The 17,001-nt window shown below is 50.1% G+C and overlaps 1 protein-coding gene across 5 annotated transcripts in view; it reads left to right on the top strand.

The window, feature by feature from the left end:
• The window catches only part of Wdr20 (WD repeat domain 20), a 79,290-nt gene extending 64,562 nt beyond the window's left edge, over window positions 1–14,728 (top strand). For 2 of the 5 annotated variants that reach the window (XM_076849624.2, XM_076849623.2), the window contains 2 exons: window positions 1,843–3,102; window positions 13,897–14,728. In XM_076849624.2, the coding sequence (XP_076705739.1) occupies window positions 1,843–3,102; window positions 13,897–13,950 (1,314 nt within the window). In that variant the 3' untranslated portion in view covers window positions 13,951–14,728. Of the gene's footprint in view, window positions 1–1,068; window positions 1,282–1,842; window positions 3,103–13,896 lie in introns of those variants that run through there. The other 3 variants (XM_076849628.2, XM_076849625.2, XM_076849627.1) reach the window with 2 other exon arrangements.
• Window positions 14,729–17,001: the final 2,273 nt, after the last annotated feature.

Here is a 17,001-nt window from a genome sequence, read left to right as displayed (position 1 = left end):
AGTCTGACTTCAGCCCAAGTTAGCTTGTTAAACCCTGATAAGGGTGAGCTGTGGCTGCCCTTAGACACTGGGCCATCTCACTGTCCTTTCTGTGGGCTCAGAAGTGAGTCCTGGGGCTGGACACAGCAAGGACATAAACAGCAAGCCTGGCAGAGCACCATTGGATGTGGGGGGCCTCTTCTTAGCCCACTATCAACACTTGTACACTCCCCAGACCACTCTCCCTGCCCCATCTGGTTTGGCCATGCATATTACCTGCCTAACCTTCTTGCTGAAGAAATGGTGAAGGTGTAATGGAAATCCTGCCAGAGCAGTGCTAGGTTTTTAGGTTGTTGGCGCTAACATAGGTCAGGTGCCTTTTATAGGTAGGTCAGCAGGCAAGAAAGAAAGGCGAGGATGAAAATGTTGGCTGTGTCCCCAAGGACAGAGCTTATTAATTTAAGAGGTCCAGCTATGACATTCGGTGGCAGTCAGCAGTGACACCTTCTGTAAAATAATCTGCAACTGACCCATGGAACCCAAGCCCCTCAGGCCTGCTTGCTGTTCAGGGCACCCACCTCCCCTTCCCAATTTGGCGTCATTTGTTGGCAGCCCACCTTCTGAGGTCTGGTTTTCATACATTGAGCTTGCATGGCTCATGAACTCTTTCCCATCCTTTTAATAATCAAATTTTCATTTAATAATTTTCTGTAAAGAAGCAGGCACATAGTCAAGCCAGCTAGGCTGCAGGCTCCATTTTTTTTTGACAGGGTCCACTCAGTGTGCCCTGGTGGCCCTCTGAGACTTGAGTTGGGGAATCCCAACCAATTAGGCAAAGTGGTAGCAGTTAAGCCTCTGGGGCTGCCCTCTTACAGGGCAGTGGGACAGTGGAGTTTGGCAGCAGGCGTTCCCAGGCAGAAGTTGGGTGATTTCTGGTGACATGATTTTAGAGACTAGGCAGCCTAGGGAAGAATCATTTGGAGGCTTCTGTGCCTGCAGTGGTCCTCATAACAAAGCCTGCAAGCCAAGGGTCCTTGTTTTGCATTTGGGTGTTTTCACTTTCTGCCTTCTGTTCTTTTGGTCTTAAAGGCACGACTACTGATTCATGCCTGTTAAAGAAGCGACTAGGTCAGTGGACCAGAAGTGAGCGTGGAGTTGAGTGATAGTGACGGAGCGCAGACTCCTGAGTTGACCATCTAGGTATTTCTTTAAACACCACCTCGTTCCAAAGAGGACTCTGAGGAAATGCATATAAAAGATGACACACGGGCAGCGTGTGCAAGTGGGGCGGCCTCAGTGGGCCCGGCGCTGCATTGCGCCCAGCAAGTGTGCTTTCAAGTCCTGTGTGCTGCTGGCAGCGGGCTGCAGATTTGACTCCCCGCCTTCGAGCAGCCGCAGCAGAGGGTCACATGTAGTCAGCACGTGGCCTGCAGTAACAGGAAATGCAGAGAAAGCCGGGAGGCATGGCTTTCTCAGCTATGAGTCCTCACGAGAGGGAGCTGCGTGTAGCTGCTGAGTCACAGGTTGACATGCTCCTGCTGGACGTGAGGAGGTGTCCAAGGGCTGCCTCTCACCCGTGTGCCCAGTGCCCGGCCTGGGGTCTGGCACAGAGTAGGCTCTCAGCAGATATTTGTTGAATGGCTGACTCCCTCAGTGAAAGCCATTGGCCACCACCCAAGTGCAATTCTAGAAAGTAGTTCTGCAATGGGCCAGTGCTCTCGCTGGCTGGCTGACCACGGGATAAGTGTGGCGTGCCTGGACGGACTCCTTCCTTCTCACCGAGAAGCAACAAGTTTTCTTGCTGGAAAAGTAGACCTTTGCACCTTCTCCCTTGTGATAACCTGTTCTCCTTTGTCTTCACAGAGACTAATAGACAAGGCACGCGTAACCTGTGTCAAATGGGTGCCCGGTTCGGAAAGCCTTTTCCTAGTAGCCCATTCGAGTGGGAACATGTACTTGTATAATGTGGAGCACACTTGTGGCACCACAGCCCCCCACTACCAGCTTCTGAAGCAGGGAGAGAGCTTTGCCGTGCACACTTGCAAGAGCAAATCCACGAGGAACCCTCTCCTTAAGTGGACGGTGGGCGAGGGGGCCCTCAGCGAGTTTGCTTTCTCCCCAGATGGCAAGTTCTTAGCATGCGTGAGCCAGGACGGGTTTCTGCGGGTGTTCAATTTCGACTCGGTGGAGCTGCACGGTACGATGAAAAGCTACTTTGGGGGCTTGCTGTGTGTGTGCTGGAGCCCAGACGGCAAGTACATTGTGACAGGTGGAGAGGACGACTTGGTGACAGTCTGGTCCTTTGTAGACTGCCGAGTAATAGCTAGAGGCCACGGGCACAAATCCTGGGTCAGTGTTGTGGCATTCGATCCCTATACTACTAGCGTAGAAGAAAGCGACCCTATGGAGTTTAGTGGCAGTGATGAGGACTTCCAGGACCTTCTTCATTTTGGCAGAGATCGAGCAAACAGTACACAGTCCCGGCTGTCCAAGCGGAACTCTACTGACAGCCGCCCCGTAAGTGTTACGTACCGGTTTGGTTCAGTGGGCCAGGATACACAGCTGTGTTTGTGGGACCTTACGGAAGACATCCTTTTCCCTCACCAACCCCTCTCAAGAGCAAGGACACACACAAATGTCATGAATGCCACAAGTCCTCCCGCTGGAAGTAATGGGAACAGTGTCACAACACCCGGGAACTCTGTGCCCCCTCCACTGCCTCGATCCAACAGCCTTCCCCACTCGGCGGTCTCCAATGCAGGCAGCAAAAGCAGCGTCATGGATGGGGCCATTGCCTCTGGGGTCAGCAAATTCGCAACACTCTCACTGCACGACCGAAAGGAGAGACATCACGAGAAAGACCACAAGCGAAACCATAGCATGGGACACATTTCTAGCAAGAGCAGTGACAAACTGAATCTAGTTACTAAAACCAAAACGGACCCCGCTAAAACTTTGGGAACGCCATTGTGTCCTCGGATGGAAGACGTTCCCTTGTTAGAGCCTCTGATCTGTAAAAAGATAGCACATGAAAGACTGACTGTATTAATTTTTCTTGAAGACTGTATAGTCACTGCTTGTCAGGAGGGATTTATTTGCACATGGGGAAGGCCTGGTAAAGTGGTAAGTTTTAATCCTTAATGCTGCACCAGATCTAGAACTTGAATAGGTAGTGATTTTTTTTTTTTTTTTTTTTTTGTGGGAGGGGCGGGGTGTACAATGAATGTGAATGACACTTCTTATTCTTAATGTAAATCTAAATGCATCAGAGCCATAATTTTGGATACTGCATGCCATGTAATTCTGAATCATTTGATAATTCACCTTAGCGCATTTAAAAAATATATAATCAAACTAATTGCCAGCTGAGTCAGTCATCCTTCTGGGAGTATATAGAGCCCCAAGATTAGCACTCCTGTATCAGACTATTTCAATTTAGGGAAATCATGACAGTGGGGAGGGGACAATGACTTTAAAATGCTAAAATTGATGCTTTAACTGGAATATTTTTGCTTAACTACTCAACTAGACTATTGTACACCTGATCAGAGTGTGTGTTCAGCACAGATGGCCATTAATTGTCATTTATATCCAATTTTTTATCTTAATCATAAAATGTTTAGGAATCTATGAAATTTAACTTTAGGAACAAAGCGTTCAGCAGGGTTGATTGATATTATTTTTACATTGTTCTGGCAATCCACAGAAAGAGAAGAGCCTTAATTTTTAAAACCCATTTTAGTCATTTTATGACAATTAAAATTGTTTAATAAACATCTTTTTCCAAAGAAGCAGTTTGTAGAACTCTGATTGAGACTCTGTGCATTAAATCTCCACTTGACCCAGAGCCTGGACAGTTAGCATGCGCTGCAGCTGAGCACACCAGCAGCTGTTGTCAGAAGTGCCTCTTGCCACATAAGCCAAGACTTTCATGTCAGATGTGCTTGGCTTATGTTTTTTTTCCCAAGAAGGGAAAAGGAGGTTTGGGGTTTTTTTGGGTTTTTTTTTTTTTTTTTTGTCTGTTTTTGGGGGTCAGTAAGGCATGACTGTAGGCAGTGGGCAGGCTCCATGGCTCTGTTTCACCATTAAGCTCCCAGGGCTGCACAGTACCTCCCCACAGGGCACTTGGGTGGGTTTAGTTTCCCCCGAACAGGGGAATCACAGGTGCAGGTTTCCCTTTGGCTTATTGGGAGTTGTGAATCTGGGATGACGCTTGGGATGCCAATGCCGGCCTAGTGCTTGTGCTTCCCCCTTGAGTGCCAGGCTCCTGGGCCTGTGTCGGCTCCCTCTGTGGTGGAAAGGCTATGCAGATTCTATGGGAAACTGCCGAATTTGATTCCAGTTCCTTATGGCCCTTCTCAGCTGCATAAGGAGCTTTTCAAATTCCAGTTTTCATGGTGGATGAGGTGGTTGTTTGAGCTCTGTGTTTTGTGTCAAGATGATAGTTATTTTATTTGTTAACTTATTTGGAGTACTGAGGATTGTTTTTCTATTTCACCCACTTTTGTAATTAAATATAGTAATAATGATAATTTATACCCGTTTGAGTAGTGAATGTGGCTCATTAAAGAGAAAACCTGGCGGCTTCCTTTCTCTTATGTGTCAAAACTCTGGTAGACGGAGTAGCAGCTCCCTGCTCTTACCACAGCTCTCCCCGGAGAGCCAGGCACAGGCCAGCCCAGGCCTGCTTCCCACTTCTTGTCATGCCATGTTCCAATCCATGTCCCCATCACAAACATGCTCCTTACTGCAAGTGACTGTTGTTCAGTGTGGTGGCAGTGACAGTGTGCCATGGCAGCCTTTCAGGGCATCTCACCTATGTTGATGGACTTCACTACCTTGAGCGGCACTTCATGGGAATGGGAATGTCCTGTTTACCTTGAATATGTGTCCTTTGTTCCTAAAGGTTAACTGATCTAAGGTAGCAAAGATAGCATCTTTGAGACTGTTTAAGCTTTGGAGGTCAAATTGGGCTGCCTGTGAGGGGGGCTAGTAATGAATATTCTAGGTGCAATTTCATGTCCCAATATAGATCTAGAAATTCACTTTCAAATGCTGCTGAGGCCTTGAGTATGCAGTTTCAAAACTCAGAACTGTATTTGGCCTGAATAGAGTGGCCGGTCACAGGTAAGTAGCATTTATGGTGAAACTTGCAGTCACTGGCAGGAGAGCTGCAGGCAGACACTTTCTAACATCCTGCCCCCTTAGTTTTCCCAGTTGCACTGGCTTCAGTATACTTGTGGGGTGGGGGAGGGATGGGGAGGCAGAAGAGCATTGTTTCCTTAGATGTCCTGATAGAAGCCTGTGTATGTGCTCGCGCCTCTGGGCTTCCAGCTCTTTCGTCCAGTTTCTGCTGCTGATTATAGTATCCTTAGTGCCCGTCTGGAGCTCCCTCATCAAGGCTCCAATGCCAGGTCCAGGGACCAGTGCAGATTAGTGTCAGCCCCAGGCCGCCCTGCCCTCACCCTGTGCTCTGACTGCCCCTTGCCTCTTGCTGTGAGAGCTGGCAGAGCCCCTCTGCAGGCAGGAGGACAGAGGCCTGGTGTTCTCCAGGACCAGAAGGAAAGGTGCTGCAGCTCCAGAAGAGGACCCAGGTGCAGTGGGTGTGGCTCCCCTTCCCAGGAAGGGAGGGGACGAGGAGGGGCAAGCAGGGCTCCTGACCTCAGGGGTATGAGCTGCAGAGCTAATTGCTTCCACTATGAGAAATTTGGGGAGCATTTTTGTAGTTTTCTTACCAAACTTTGAGCTTCCTCATTAAAGTTTTTCAGTGTGAACGTTATTAGGAGCTAGGATATCTTTTCTAACCTCACCTCTGAATAAAACACAGCTTTTAGCAAAGGGAAGGTTGTTACCAATTGGTCAGCACTGCTTGTCAGGCTTGGGCTGAACCTTGTAGTCCACACCAGTGAGGGTGGCTGTCCCTGCACAGCATCCAATGTCCTTGGAGGCTCCATGCCTAGGCAGTGCTCCGCTCACCTTCTTCAGACCCACAAGCAGCTCCAGGAGCCAGCTTTGTTGTGGTTTTGGCGAGGCAGCCCCAGCTCCTCCAGACAGCCTCCTTACTCAGAGGGGAGACCACATCCCCAAGAGGCCTGGAGATGGGCCTTGGGAAAGCTGTACCTTCTTTTAAAAGCAGATGCGCAAGAGGGAGTAGGCAGACACTTAAGAGAGTGCCAGGAACTTTGGGTTCCAATTTTGCTTAAATAAATAGTGGTGAAGAACCCTAAGTTTGCCAGGAATGGGGGCACATACCTATTATCCTACTTAGCAAGGGGTGCCTGAGGCTAAGGCAGGAGGATGGCAAGCTTGAGGTAAACCTGAGCAACAAAGACCCTGTCTCAGATGAAAATACTTTTTAAAAGAGGGATGGTGCTAGGATGTAACTCAGGTGTTGAGCATTTGCCTAGTGTGTACGAAGGTCTGGGTTCAATCCCCGCATACTGTAGAAAAAAGAACCCTAAGCTTGTCTTTTGTGCTAATTGAGCAGGTGTGTGGAAGGGTTTTTCCTGTGAGCCCCTGACTCAGGACTAAAGATGGATGCTTTAAGATAGAAAACCTCAGAGCATGGAGAGACAGACAGAGGCTGCAACAATTATCATCCCAAAGACACTCAGAAATCTTGAGGAACAGTGTTTATGGGTATATGCACACATCCCGGGTGGGGTTTCATAGTTGTGTCTAGCTCTTGGCTTAAGCCAACACCCAAGTCCTAGCTGGCAGATAGCCAGGCAGCCATTTCTCTCTGATCCTGTCATATCCTGGGGTAGATTTGGAATTTTTAAGAAACTTTGAAATGTTGGACTCAATGCTGAAACTGGTGAAAAGGCCTCACCCTGAGTCTGCACCTGTGTGCAGGGAGGGCCTTCGTCACCTCTTGCCTGGAGGGAGGTTTTCCCTCTTTGTGGAGAAAGCTCGAAGAGAGGAAAACGCCAGGCTGGGAAGAACCCTGACTGTCCAGGGAAGGGGAGACAGGTCAGCAGTGGCTTTTCGTGTGAAAGATGCATGGCATGCAGTGTCACGTGCTGTTGGAGGGGCTGGGCCCACAGAATACCTGGGAGCGAGGAGAAGCGGGTGCTCTGAGTGCCAGTCACAGAACTATGGCAGATGTGTCTGCAGGTGGGGAGAGGCTCAGCCTGCAGGTGTAGGCCAGCAAGTGACCCAGAGATGTGCTCCTGCCCTGCTCTGGGTGACTTGTGAAGGCTGCTCTGGCCCCCATCCTGAGAGCCCAGGGGAGCCAGCAGCCGGGTCCCTTCCTTGTGCAGAGTGTGCCTTTTGACCTGAGTGGCTGGACCCACACTGCTTGTTGGTTCTGGTTAACAAGGTGCTCATCACAGTGCCCCAGTGATGTCCCAGAGAGAGGTGACCTCAGACTGGTGAGAGTGAAGCCTGGGGCTGGCTTTGTAGAAGCACTTTGTGTTGGATGGTCAACTTTGAAACTCAAATACGAGCTCAGCACTGTAAGAGCATGCCCTTCTAATGGAGGGAGACTATCCCACTGATGCTCATTTTTTAATTTATTGCTGCATCTGTTACATGAACTTTGTGTCACAGTTAAGTTGCTGTTTCTCAAGTTTAAAAGTGTAAAAGGAAACTTCTGCCTTTTAAATTTCTGTATACCTGGATTTATTAAAGATTGTCATCAGGTGACACTGTAAAATTGTATGGATATTTACCTTTAGTGAAAATCAAAAGTAAAATTCACATGTATTTATTTTTTACATTTTTATCTAATTTCTTGACAACTTGAATAAATTTGGGGAAAAAAAGAGCCTTCCTAACATATATTAGTAAATTAAGTTCTTAACTGTTGCAATAATTAATGAAGCTTGAATATCAAAATTGTTACTTTATAATTTTAAGAAAATCATGTTTCTGTTTCACTGCTTTGTTTTTTAGCTGTTCCCTTGTCACTGTCACAGCTAAAGAGACTTACCTTCACACTTGACATTCTGAAGTACTTGGGGGTTGTCCTCTGTATGTTGACATTAAATAAACATGTGAATGCATTGTAAATGCAGATAATTTTCAATAGTTATTTTCATATCTAAGCTTTAAAAAATGTCAGTGAACCAAGAAAAACTTTTAAATGCTATAATTAAGGGCCTTGTTAATGTATATGAAACAAACAGCCTTAGAAATCACTACCTCTTAATGCTGATACTGTTTCTCATAATTAGAAGCTTACTAAAGGAACTGTGTATTGGAGGCCAGAGATACTGTTTTACATGACCCTTGTCCATGCTGACTCTAGTCCGGGGAAGGACTCTGATTGACTTTCAACTGAGCCATCCCTGCTTACTGAGAATGCTGACACTCTAAACTCAGCCACACTGCCAGCTTAGCGTGTGGCCTCTGGTGCTCTGCAGCCACCCAGCCCACCATTGGAGCAAGCTGAGGGTGACTGGCAGGCCTCTGTAGGAGCTCTTTTCCTAGATAGATTTCTCATGGTCCCTGCCCCTAACCTGGAACCGTGGCTGCAGGTTTGTGATGCTGTTGGGGCTGTCCTATAGATGCCAGCCCTGAGCCCAGTGCATCAACAGCTAAGCAAGCAGGAGTGGGTGTTGGCGACACTCTGTGGAGTGGGAGGAATTATCCATTTGTATCCTCCTGCTGTGAAGCCCCCTTACTCCCTCTGGACAGAGGCTGCTGTTTTGAGCAGCACGCTGGCACCTCCATCTCCAGATACTACAGAGCCAGAGGTGACAAGCAGGTAAGGGTGAGTGGCAAGAGGTAGAGTTGGCCCAAGTGGTTCACTTTCCTGCCGCTTCTGAGATGATAAGCCTGGCTCAGGGCCTCCTCCAGGGGCGTGCTGCCCTCCCTGCAGAGCCCCCGGGGCTGGCACACACGCTCTTTTTACCTTGGGCCTTAGGCTGCCAGAGCAGACAGGGCACTCAGATCTGCAGCTGCTATGCGGCCACCTCCACGAACTGCCATGGGAGCAGCACATGGCTTTTTCTTGACACTGAGTAGATTCAAAGCCCTAAAAGGTAGGTGATGGCACACACATTTTGATTAAAAAATTTTTGTTTTTACCTTGAAAAAAATTATATAGCCCTCCCTGCTCTGTGTCTGCCCATGCAAATAAGTGGTAGTTTGTTAGTTCCAAGTTGGTGGGTCTCTGGAGAGGGACACTGGCCTCCCTCTTCTAGTGCTGACCTGCAAAGCCAGCCTCTCTTTTGGGCTGGGCAGACTCTTCAAGTGTGGCCAGCTGGAAGGGCTTCAAGAGGATGCAGACTGGATTCCTGTGCTGAGAGGGCTTTGGCCTGACTGCAAGTGCTTTCCTCTGTACAGGGACCTCAGAGGAGCACTTAACTGGTTGTACCATTTATTTCCTCTGCTCCTAGATGTCAAAACATGATTATTTTCCCTGGGTGGCTCTTCTCAGTAACCGAGACAGGTTGTATGGCCTCTTTGTGCCACCTTCCGTGTGGCCTGCTGGGGGTTAGGTCCAGGGTGCCCAAGGTCCAGAGGGCCTGGTGAGCAGCAAGCTGCGTGGGCAGGCACAGCCTCCCTGGGCTTCCCACACCTGGCTCATCTAATCTGGAGACTTGGGCCCCACTCACACCTTAGAACAGTGGCTCCTCTGTCCAGCTCTTCTCTGGCATCTATGTGGTACGTGGCAGTGAGAGTAATGGATTCTTGGGGGAAGGAGTCCTAGGGGAGGCACGTTGTGAGTGGAGGTCAGCTGTGCTCTGTGCCATCTCCAGAAAACATCACTTTACAGAGCTGAGCTCTCTGCCTCTGACTGGGGCGAGTCACGCTGGAATGCAGGCAAAGAGCTCACTGAAGAGGGCCTCGTGGCCTCCCGCTCCCAGCGAACATCTCTGCACCCCCTCACCCTGTGGCCACAGGGAACGCAGGCTCCCATGGCACTTGCTGCTGGCCCTCTAGAGAGAAACTGTGTTGTCTACGGTAAAGCCTGATTTGCATGTTGTTTTGGTCTGCGGTGGGGAGGGTGACTAGAGAGGGTTTTGGCCAATCCCAGGTAGATGAGCTGGTGAGGTGGCATTCCATCGAAACTTCCAGGCCTCATTCCACAGCTGCGCCTGAGGTTCTATCCCCTCAGACTCTTATGGGCCACTCAGATTTGCAGGGGTGCATGGGGAAGCCCTCCCAGAACCCAGAGACAGAAGACTAGCGTGGGCCTGACAGAACTTCAGGACACGACCGTCCTCTGGTGTGAACCTCTTTTTTTTTTTTTTTAAATATTTATTCTTTAGTTGTAGTTGGACACAATATCTTTATTTATTTATCTTTATGTGGTGCTGAGGATCGAACCCAGGGCCTCACACGTACTAGGCGAGCGCTCTACCACTGAGCCCCAGCCCCAGCCCCAGCTGTGAACCTCTTGACCCCACAGTCTTGTCTTGCTCTCAGACTCCCCCATCAGCGATGTCTACTAGAGCGGAACATGGACACGTTCCTTTGTTGTAAATTGTTTTTAAACCAAAATATCGTTTTCCTGTACATTCTGCTGGAACAAAGTTTAATTCTATTGCTGACTACTGTAAATGGTAATCAAACCCAAACTAAGAGCTGGAGTATTTCATCATTTAATTTTGAAATGAAATCTCCAGGAGGAATGAAGTGCAGCTCTGCTGAGGCCAGGTCAGCTTCCTGACAGATGCAGGGCCTGTGGATACCCCAGTAGACCCTCCCTGGGGTCTGTTGCATCACTCTGCTGGGCATCTCTTGCCTAATGGATATATGTAAAACCTCAGTGTCAGCTGTCCCATTTCTGGTGCACAGACCATGGGTCACACAGGTTGCTGAGGACGACTGGACAGAGGAGCACCTTCAGCACCTTCACCTCAGGGTCCTTCACTGTTCCTGCTCGCTGCCCCCCATGGAAAGTAATAAGGAAGCAGTGAATTAGCACCTGCCCAGTGGGCCACAGGATCGCTGTGGGCTTGACTTTGGTGACGGCTTGGAGCAGACTCTCCACCCTTAAAAATGGGGCTCCCACAGCTCTTTGGTGAGACTGTGCAGCCTGGCTTCCCCAGGTGGTGTAGACCATCCTCAGTACCTGTTTTTTAGCTCCTCTTCGACAGCCTGGAACTATGCAGACTAAAGCATGGGCTGATGGTGGAGCTCGGTGGTAGCATACTTGCCTAGCATGTGGGAGGCCCAGGGTGCCACCCCAGCACCAAAAAGAAAGAAGGCAACTTAGATTTTATCTCATTTTGAATTCCAGTTACCCCCATTGCCTCCACTGTCCATCATGGCATGTAACTTCTCAGAGGTGATTTGCTTCTCCTCTGGCTCTGTGGAGGGGCTCCAGTAAGCCCTTGACCAAGTGCCCAGGCCTTGGGGGCTTTCACCCAAGGCATACCTGATGTTGGCTACTTCCTGGCTTAGGGTGCGAGGGTGGGGAGCTCTGCACAATGACTCTAATGAAGTAGTTGTTAACCAGGGTTGACATGACAAGGACGAAGCCCACCAGCAAGCCCCTGACTCCCCCTGACCCCCCCCCCCCACTGTGGACTGCAGAGCCAAGAGGAGGGGGGCGTGAAGGCAGTGGAAGGAGTGGAGACCTGAAGCTCGCTCTTGACCCTGAGCCTGTGGAGGAGGACAGTGAAGGTGGCAGAGGAGAGTGTGGGCTGTGGTTGGCTCTGGGCTGTCACCGCAGACACTGGGAAACAAGTGTGCATTTCCTCTACTAAAGCGGGGATTCTCTTTTGGCCCAAGGGTGGGTGACTTGGGGGTGAGGAGGTGGCCAGTGCGGGTATTGTCCCCACTGGCATCCGGAACTAGAAGCCTGGTGCCCAGGTCACCCTTTGTCTCCAACCCCCACTCTCCCCTGGAACTTCAAGTAAAGTTGCTGCATCCTCCAGGGTGGTCACATTTGGAAGGAGGGGCGGGGTGATGGTCAGACCGTCACTGTCCCTGCAACTGTCATGGACCTCCTGTGCTACTGAGCACCAAGACTGGAGCCAGTCCAAACTGAAGTGTGCTATGCGTGCCGCCCACACAGCGACCTCCATGGCTTTCCACCAAAAATACCAACAATGTGCATATTGATTCACATGTTGAGACAAGTGGGATATATTCAGCTAAATAAGATTAAAGTTAGTTTCACCTGGTGTTTTTTGGAGATGGATACAATACCTTTATTTTATTTATGTATTTTTATGTGGTGCTGAGGATCAAACCCATGTGCCTACCACATGCTAGGGAAGAGCTGTACTGCTGAGCCACAGCCCAGCACTTGCCTGCTCTTTAGTTGTTAAAGATGCTGCCAAGAAGATGTGCCTTTGGCCCACTCTGGTCTAGAGGCAGCACCTTCCAAGCCAGGGTGGGGATCGTGTCAGGGCACCCTGTCCCTCTCCCCACCCCAGGCCAAGGGTGGAGGGCTGGCCCGGCTGTGGATCTTGGCCCCTCTCCCCCCAGAGGAAGCCCCTTGCCTCTTCACTTAGTGGCACTGACAGTGGCTGAAGCCCAGTGCCGATGGGCCCCTTTCTCCGTCCACCAACACGTGCATGCCAGGGTGTGCGTGATGTGCTGCCACCTGCGGTGTCACTGCCCCCAACTTGGCTCAGGCTTCTCCTCTACCTGCTGTGCCCCCTGTGCCAGGGCTGGGTGCACCAGCTCTGTGGCGTCCAGGTTTCCTCCCCTGCTTTGGGCTGAGTGGGAGTGCGAAGTGTGTGCAGCTCTTCACCACAAAACTCAGGACAGGGCCCTGTCCCCCTGTGGGGATTGAGAGGAAAAGAGCTCCTACAGAAACGGGGCAGGGGCCAGGGCCACATTCAGTCTGCTCTTGCCTGATCTATCTAGAGGTGAGAGACAGCAGATCAAATGACATGGAGCCCTCAGCCATTCCCTAGTGTCCCTCCAACCATGTGTGGACACCGCTGAAGGTCGATTCAGATAGTCACCCCTCATTCGTATCACTGCAAGGCCCATGTATGACAATGTGGCAATGTGTGCTTAGAGTTAACAGCGCACCACGTCAGCAGTCCTGATCCAGCTGAGAGCGTAAGAAGCCTATGCTGGGGCGGGAGCCCATGCCTCAGGCCACACTGTTGTCCTCTTCAGAATGTTCAGCACATGATGGACTCTGATGCATCCCAGTAATAAATGCAAAGAAACGCAAATGTTCTTGACTGTGTGCAAGGGCTGTAAGCCCTCCTGGGCTTCTTGAAGCTCAGCCTGTGCTGCAGGCCACACAGGAGAGCCTTCCAGTTCCTCACACTCTCCCTGCAGGGGCGGACGCTGCCTGGCCTTCCTGGTGTGAGCACGATGCAGTGTCCAGAATGGAGACACTCTGCTCCTGCTACTCACATGCAGCTGCAGCCTCATGGCAGGACTTTCCACCCCAGGGCCTGGACCCCCTTTTCTGTATTGGTAGGCCTCTACCCTGGAGGTCAGTTAATCCAGAGGGTGCCACCTTTGCACCACTCAGCAAGAAAGAAAGACACCCCACCACCACCAAAAAAAAAAAAAAAAGAAATATGTCTTTTTTAAAAATGCCAGTAGACTGTGTCTTTGGGGGCCAGACCCTGCCTCTGAGGGGCCGGGTGTGCAGATCAGAACTGTCGTGCCCTGGGCTGCAGTGGGGGCCACAGCCCTGCCTGAAGGCCCTTATGACCCAGCAGGTGCCCATACCTCTGGGCCAGTGAAGTTCTACAGAACCCAGACTGCTCAGGCCCAAGAGACCACTCTGTACCCCCCAGCCAAGGCCAGTCCCACTGTCCCTTCTGCGGAGTGTTGGGGCCCAGGTGTACCTGCACGCAGGCCACATGGGTAGGAGTGTGAGCAATGGCCGCAGAGGAAGCAGATGGGTGGAGCGGAGGACGCTGGAAGCACTGGCGTCCTAATCAACAGAAACTGACCTTGTGCGCTGCTGGCCAAGGGTGAGCACGGGGCTTTCTGCACCCCTGTGTCTTGCTGGATTAATGTAGACTGCTTTGTTTGCAGGGCTTATTGTCATCCCCAAACCAGGCCAGTTCTCCAGGTGGAACTGTAGTGTAGCGACCCCACTGCGCTCAGACTCCCCGACGCGCGGGACTGCAGGGACCAAGGACGACGACGGAGAGCCGCGCTGGAGCCACGCCAGGGTGGCAGGCCTCAGGCAGGCAGGCAGACATCCCGAGGGCTGTGCGGACCGGTGATGTGGCGCCGTGCCGCGCACTCTGCTGCCCGCCCAAAGAAGTTTCCATTTGAAGTCGGTCTGTTGGGGCTGCAGTAAAAATAAGAAATGGTGTTTTCTTGCTTTTTACTCTAAAACTCGATGTAATGAAATCTCACACATATATAATATATACATATATACATAGTGTAAATAAAGTGCTTCTTGGACAGAGACCTCCTTGATTCAGCTGTTACGAGTAGTACTTCCCTCACTGGTTTTGCACTGGGTTTTTATACTTTGGGTGGTCAGAAGACAACCTAGAATGCACTCAAACAGAAAGGGTTTACTTTCTGACTTAAATGTGTAATTCAGGAAGGTGGACGCGGCAGTCTTACATGTTGAAATATTATTTGCACTTCAATAGTTTAATGCTAATAGAAAATGGCTCTGAGTGTGGTGGATTCCTGGCCCTTCACGGTGTGAAGGGAAGACACCCTTTTTATCTGTTAATGCTTATTTTAATACTGTTGTTTCTAATGCAATCAACTCTGTATAATGTGTATATATAATGTAATTCTGCAACTGGGGGAAATAGCTACTTCACTAGTACTTTTCATCATTTAAGAGTGATATTTCTAATTTACAAGAAACATTAATATTAAAATTATCTTGAATATACTATTTGTTTATCTTCTGTTAAATTTGCTCAATTTTTAGCATGGTCTTTGCTGAATGAAGGGTTGGTATGGCATCAGGCTGTGCTTTGGAGTCCCCTTCATTGTCAGAGTGTGGCTCACTTGGAAGTGCTCGGGTTCTTTGCCCACGAAGACTCACCCATGTGGCACTGTGGGCATCTGCACGTGTGTGCAGAAATTGGACTTAGCATGCGGGTCTCAGAGCTTGGAGCCCATCTCCTGTCCTTGAAAGCTGTGCCGCACGTGACACAGCTTGTGAGTGTGAAGGTGCTCCTTAAGTGTGACATGATTGCTCCTGGAAGAAGCCACAGGTGGCATACCTAGATGGCCAGGACCAGCTCAGGGCATCTCGCGCAGTAGCTCCTCAGCTCCTCAGCTCAGCAACCAGCAGTACGATTTACTCTCTTTCTTTTTTTTTTTTTTTAATCTTATTCAGCTGGATCCTTCAGAAGTTTTATTTGGTGACACTAAGCCATCAAGTGTCTGGAACACATTGCTCTATCAGTTATCACATCAATTTGGGGAATGTTGAGGGAATTGGGGCTTTTGACAGATGTACTGTATGTCTGTCTTCTCTGTGAATGCAGCAGGGGTGTGTGTCACTGCTTCAGAGCAGTTCACTGGGCTCAATCTTCCTGAGTTGGCTTCAGTTCTTCTCGGTTCTTAAGCTGCCTGCACCCAGGCTGGGGGTGTTGGCCTCACCTGAAGCTGCCACTGCCCAGGGACCTTGTGGAGGGACTTGCATGATGGTGTGACCTCTGGAAGGTGTAAATAACCAAAATACTAACATTTGCTGTCTTAAGTGAAAGAATTAGAATTCATAAAACATACACATTAAGAATGACAATATTAAGGCTGGGGTGGTGGCTCAGTGGTAGAGCACTTGCCTAGCACGTGTGAGGCACTAGATCCTCAGCATCACATATTCATAAAAATAAAGACATCGACAACTAAAAAAATTTAAAAATTTATTTTAAAAAAGAACGCCCATATTAGAATTAAGTGTTAGCGTATTTGATGTAGTTTGCTGTTTCTTATCAAAGCACTGGTTAGAAAACCCTAGAGGGCCCACGATGCCTGCAGGTACCTTGGAATGAGCTGCCTTTCAAAATCTGGGATTCCTAATGTGATCATCTCCTGGCTCTGTTTCCTGTCTGAGGAAGTGACAAATTCAGTTGACATGGGGGCAACAATTACACAATGTTAAAATTATAAGCACCATTTGGTCAGATGGCCCACAGTCTGGAGTCGGGTCACTTATGGTGCATGGCGTGGTCCTTGCTGTGCCTCACCCCAGCCTCCAATGCCCTTCGTTGGGTCCTGGAATGAATGGAGTTTGCACTTGGCCAGCTGCACTAAAGCTGTCGGATGTGTCCCGGCACACTGTGGATGCCTCTGTGCCAGGAACAAATCTTTCTGGCTTTGTTCCCAAGATTGGTTCCTGGCCAACGGTCCAAGATGGCTTCCAAGCCCTGACTGCCGTCGACACACAGCAGATCCTGACAGACAGCACAGGCCAGCCTCACGATGCGCCACAGGAGGTGGACTTGCTCAGCTTGCCTGGTCAGGTTCAGATCTGCTGCTCCCGCCTCTGGCCTTGTGCTTTCCTACATGTGGTAAACTGGTGAATGTGGCACTGGGCATGGGACCTGGGTACAAAGGAAGCTGGGGGGAGGTGGGCAATGCAGGGTGTGGCATCCATCTCAAACCTAGCTGCCCCCATGCTGTGTTCATGGGTGGCCTGGCAAGGACTAACCCAGTAGGCCTTCCCATGGCGGGCAGCAGGGCAGAAGACAGCAGGACCTCATGTCTGCACCCCGTCTGTTCTGTGGGTGGGTTTGTGATACTAAGGACCATCAGCCTTTGATTCCTTAGCCTGGGATGTCTGCGTGCTTGCTCTGCCCCAGCCCAGCACCCACAAGCCCCACTCTGTGCCCCAAGATCTGAAGTGTGCCGTGGGCAGGAGAGGGCAGGCGCTCAGCAGGGTTCGGCGGGCAGTCATGGGATGAGTGTTCCAACTGGGTGAAGAGGTGGAGGAGGAAGCCAGCCTTCACCTTTCCAATTTGAGAGTGGGCAGAGACCCCACAGGACTCTGGGGTCAGGGTGGGGATGGCCTATGCCCTTCGCCCTGGTCAGCAGTTGCCCATTGTAGGGCCAGAGAGAACCACCAGGGTTGATGCCTCCTGGCTGGTGTGAGCTGCAAGGGAAATGCAGGAGCCCAAGGCTAGCCAACAAGAGTGTCCTGTCCAAATCCAC

Source organism: Callospermophilus lateralis, chromosome 3 (genome assembly GCF_048772815.1).
Source record: "Callospermophilus lateralis isolate mCalLat2 chromosome 3, mCalLat2.hap1, whole genome shotgun sequence".
In the NCBI taxonomy this organism is placed as follows: Eukaryota; Metazoa; Chordata; class Mammalia; order Rodentia; family Sciuridae; genus Callospermophilus; species Callospermophilus lateralis.
The sequence above is the reverse complement of the archived record's forward strand: the minus strand, read 5'-3'. Positions and strand labels throughout refer to the sequence as shown.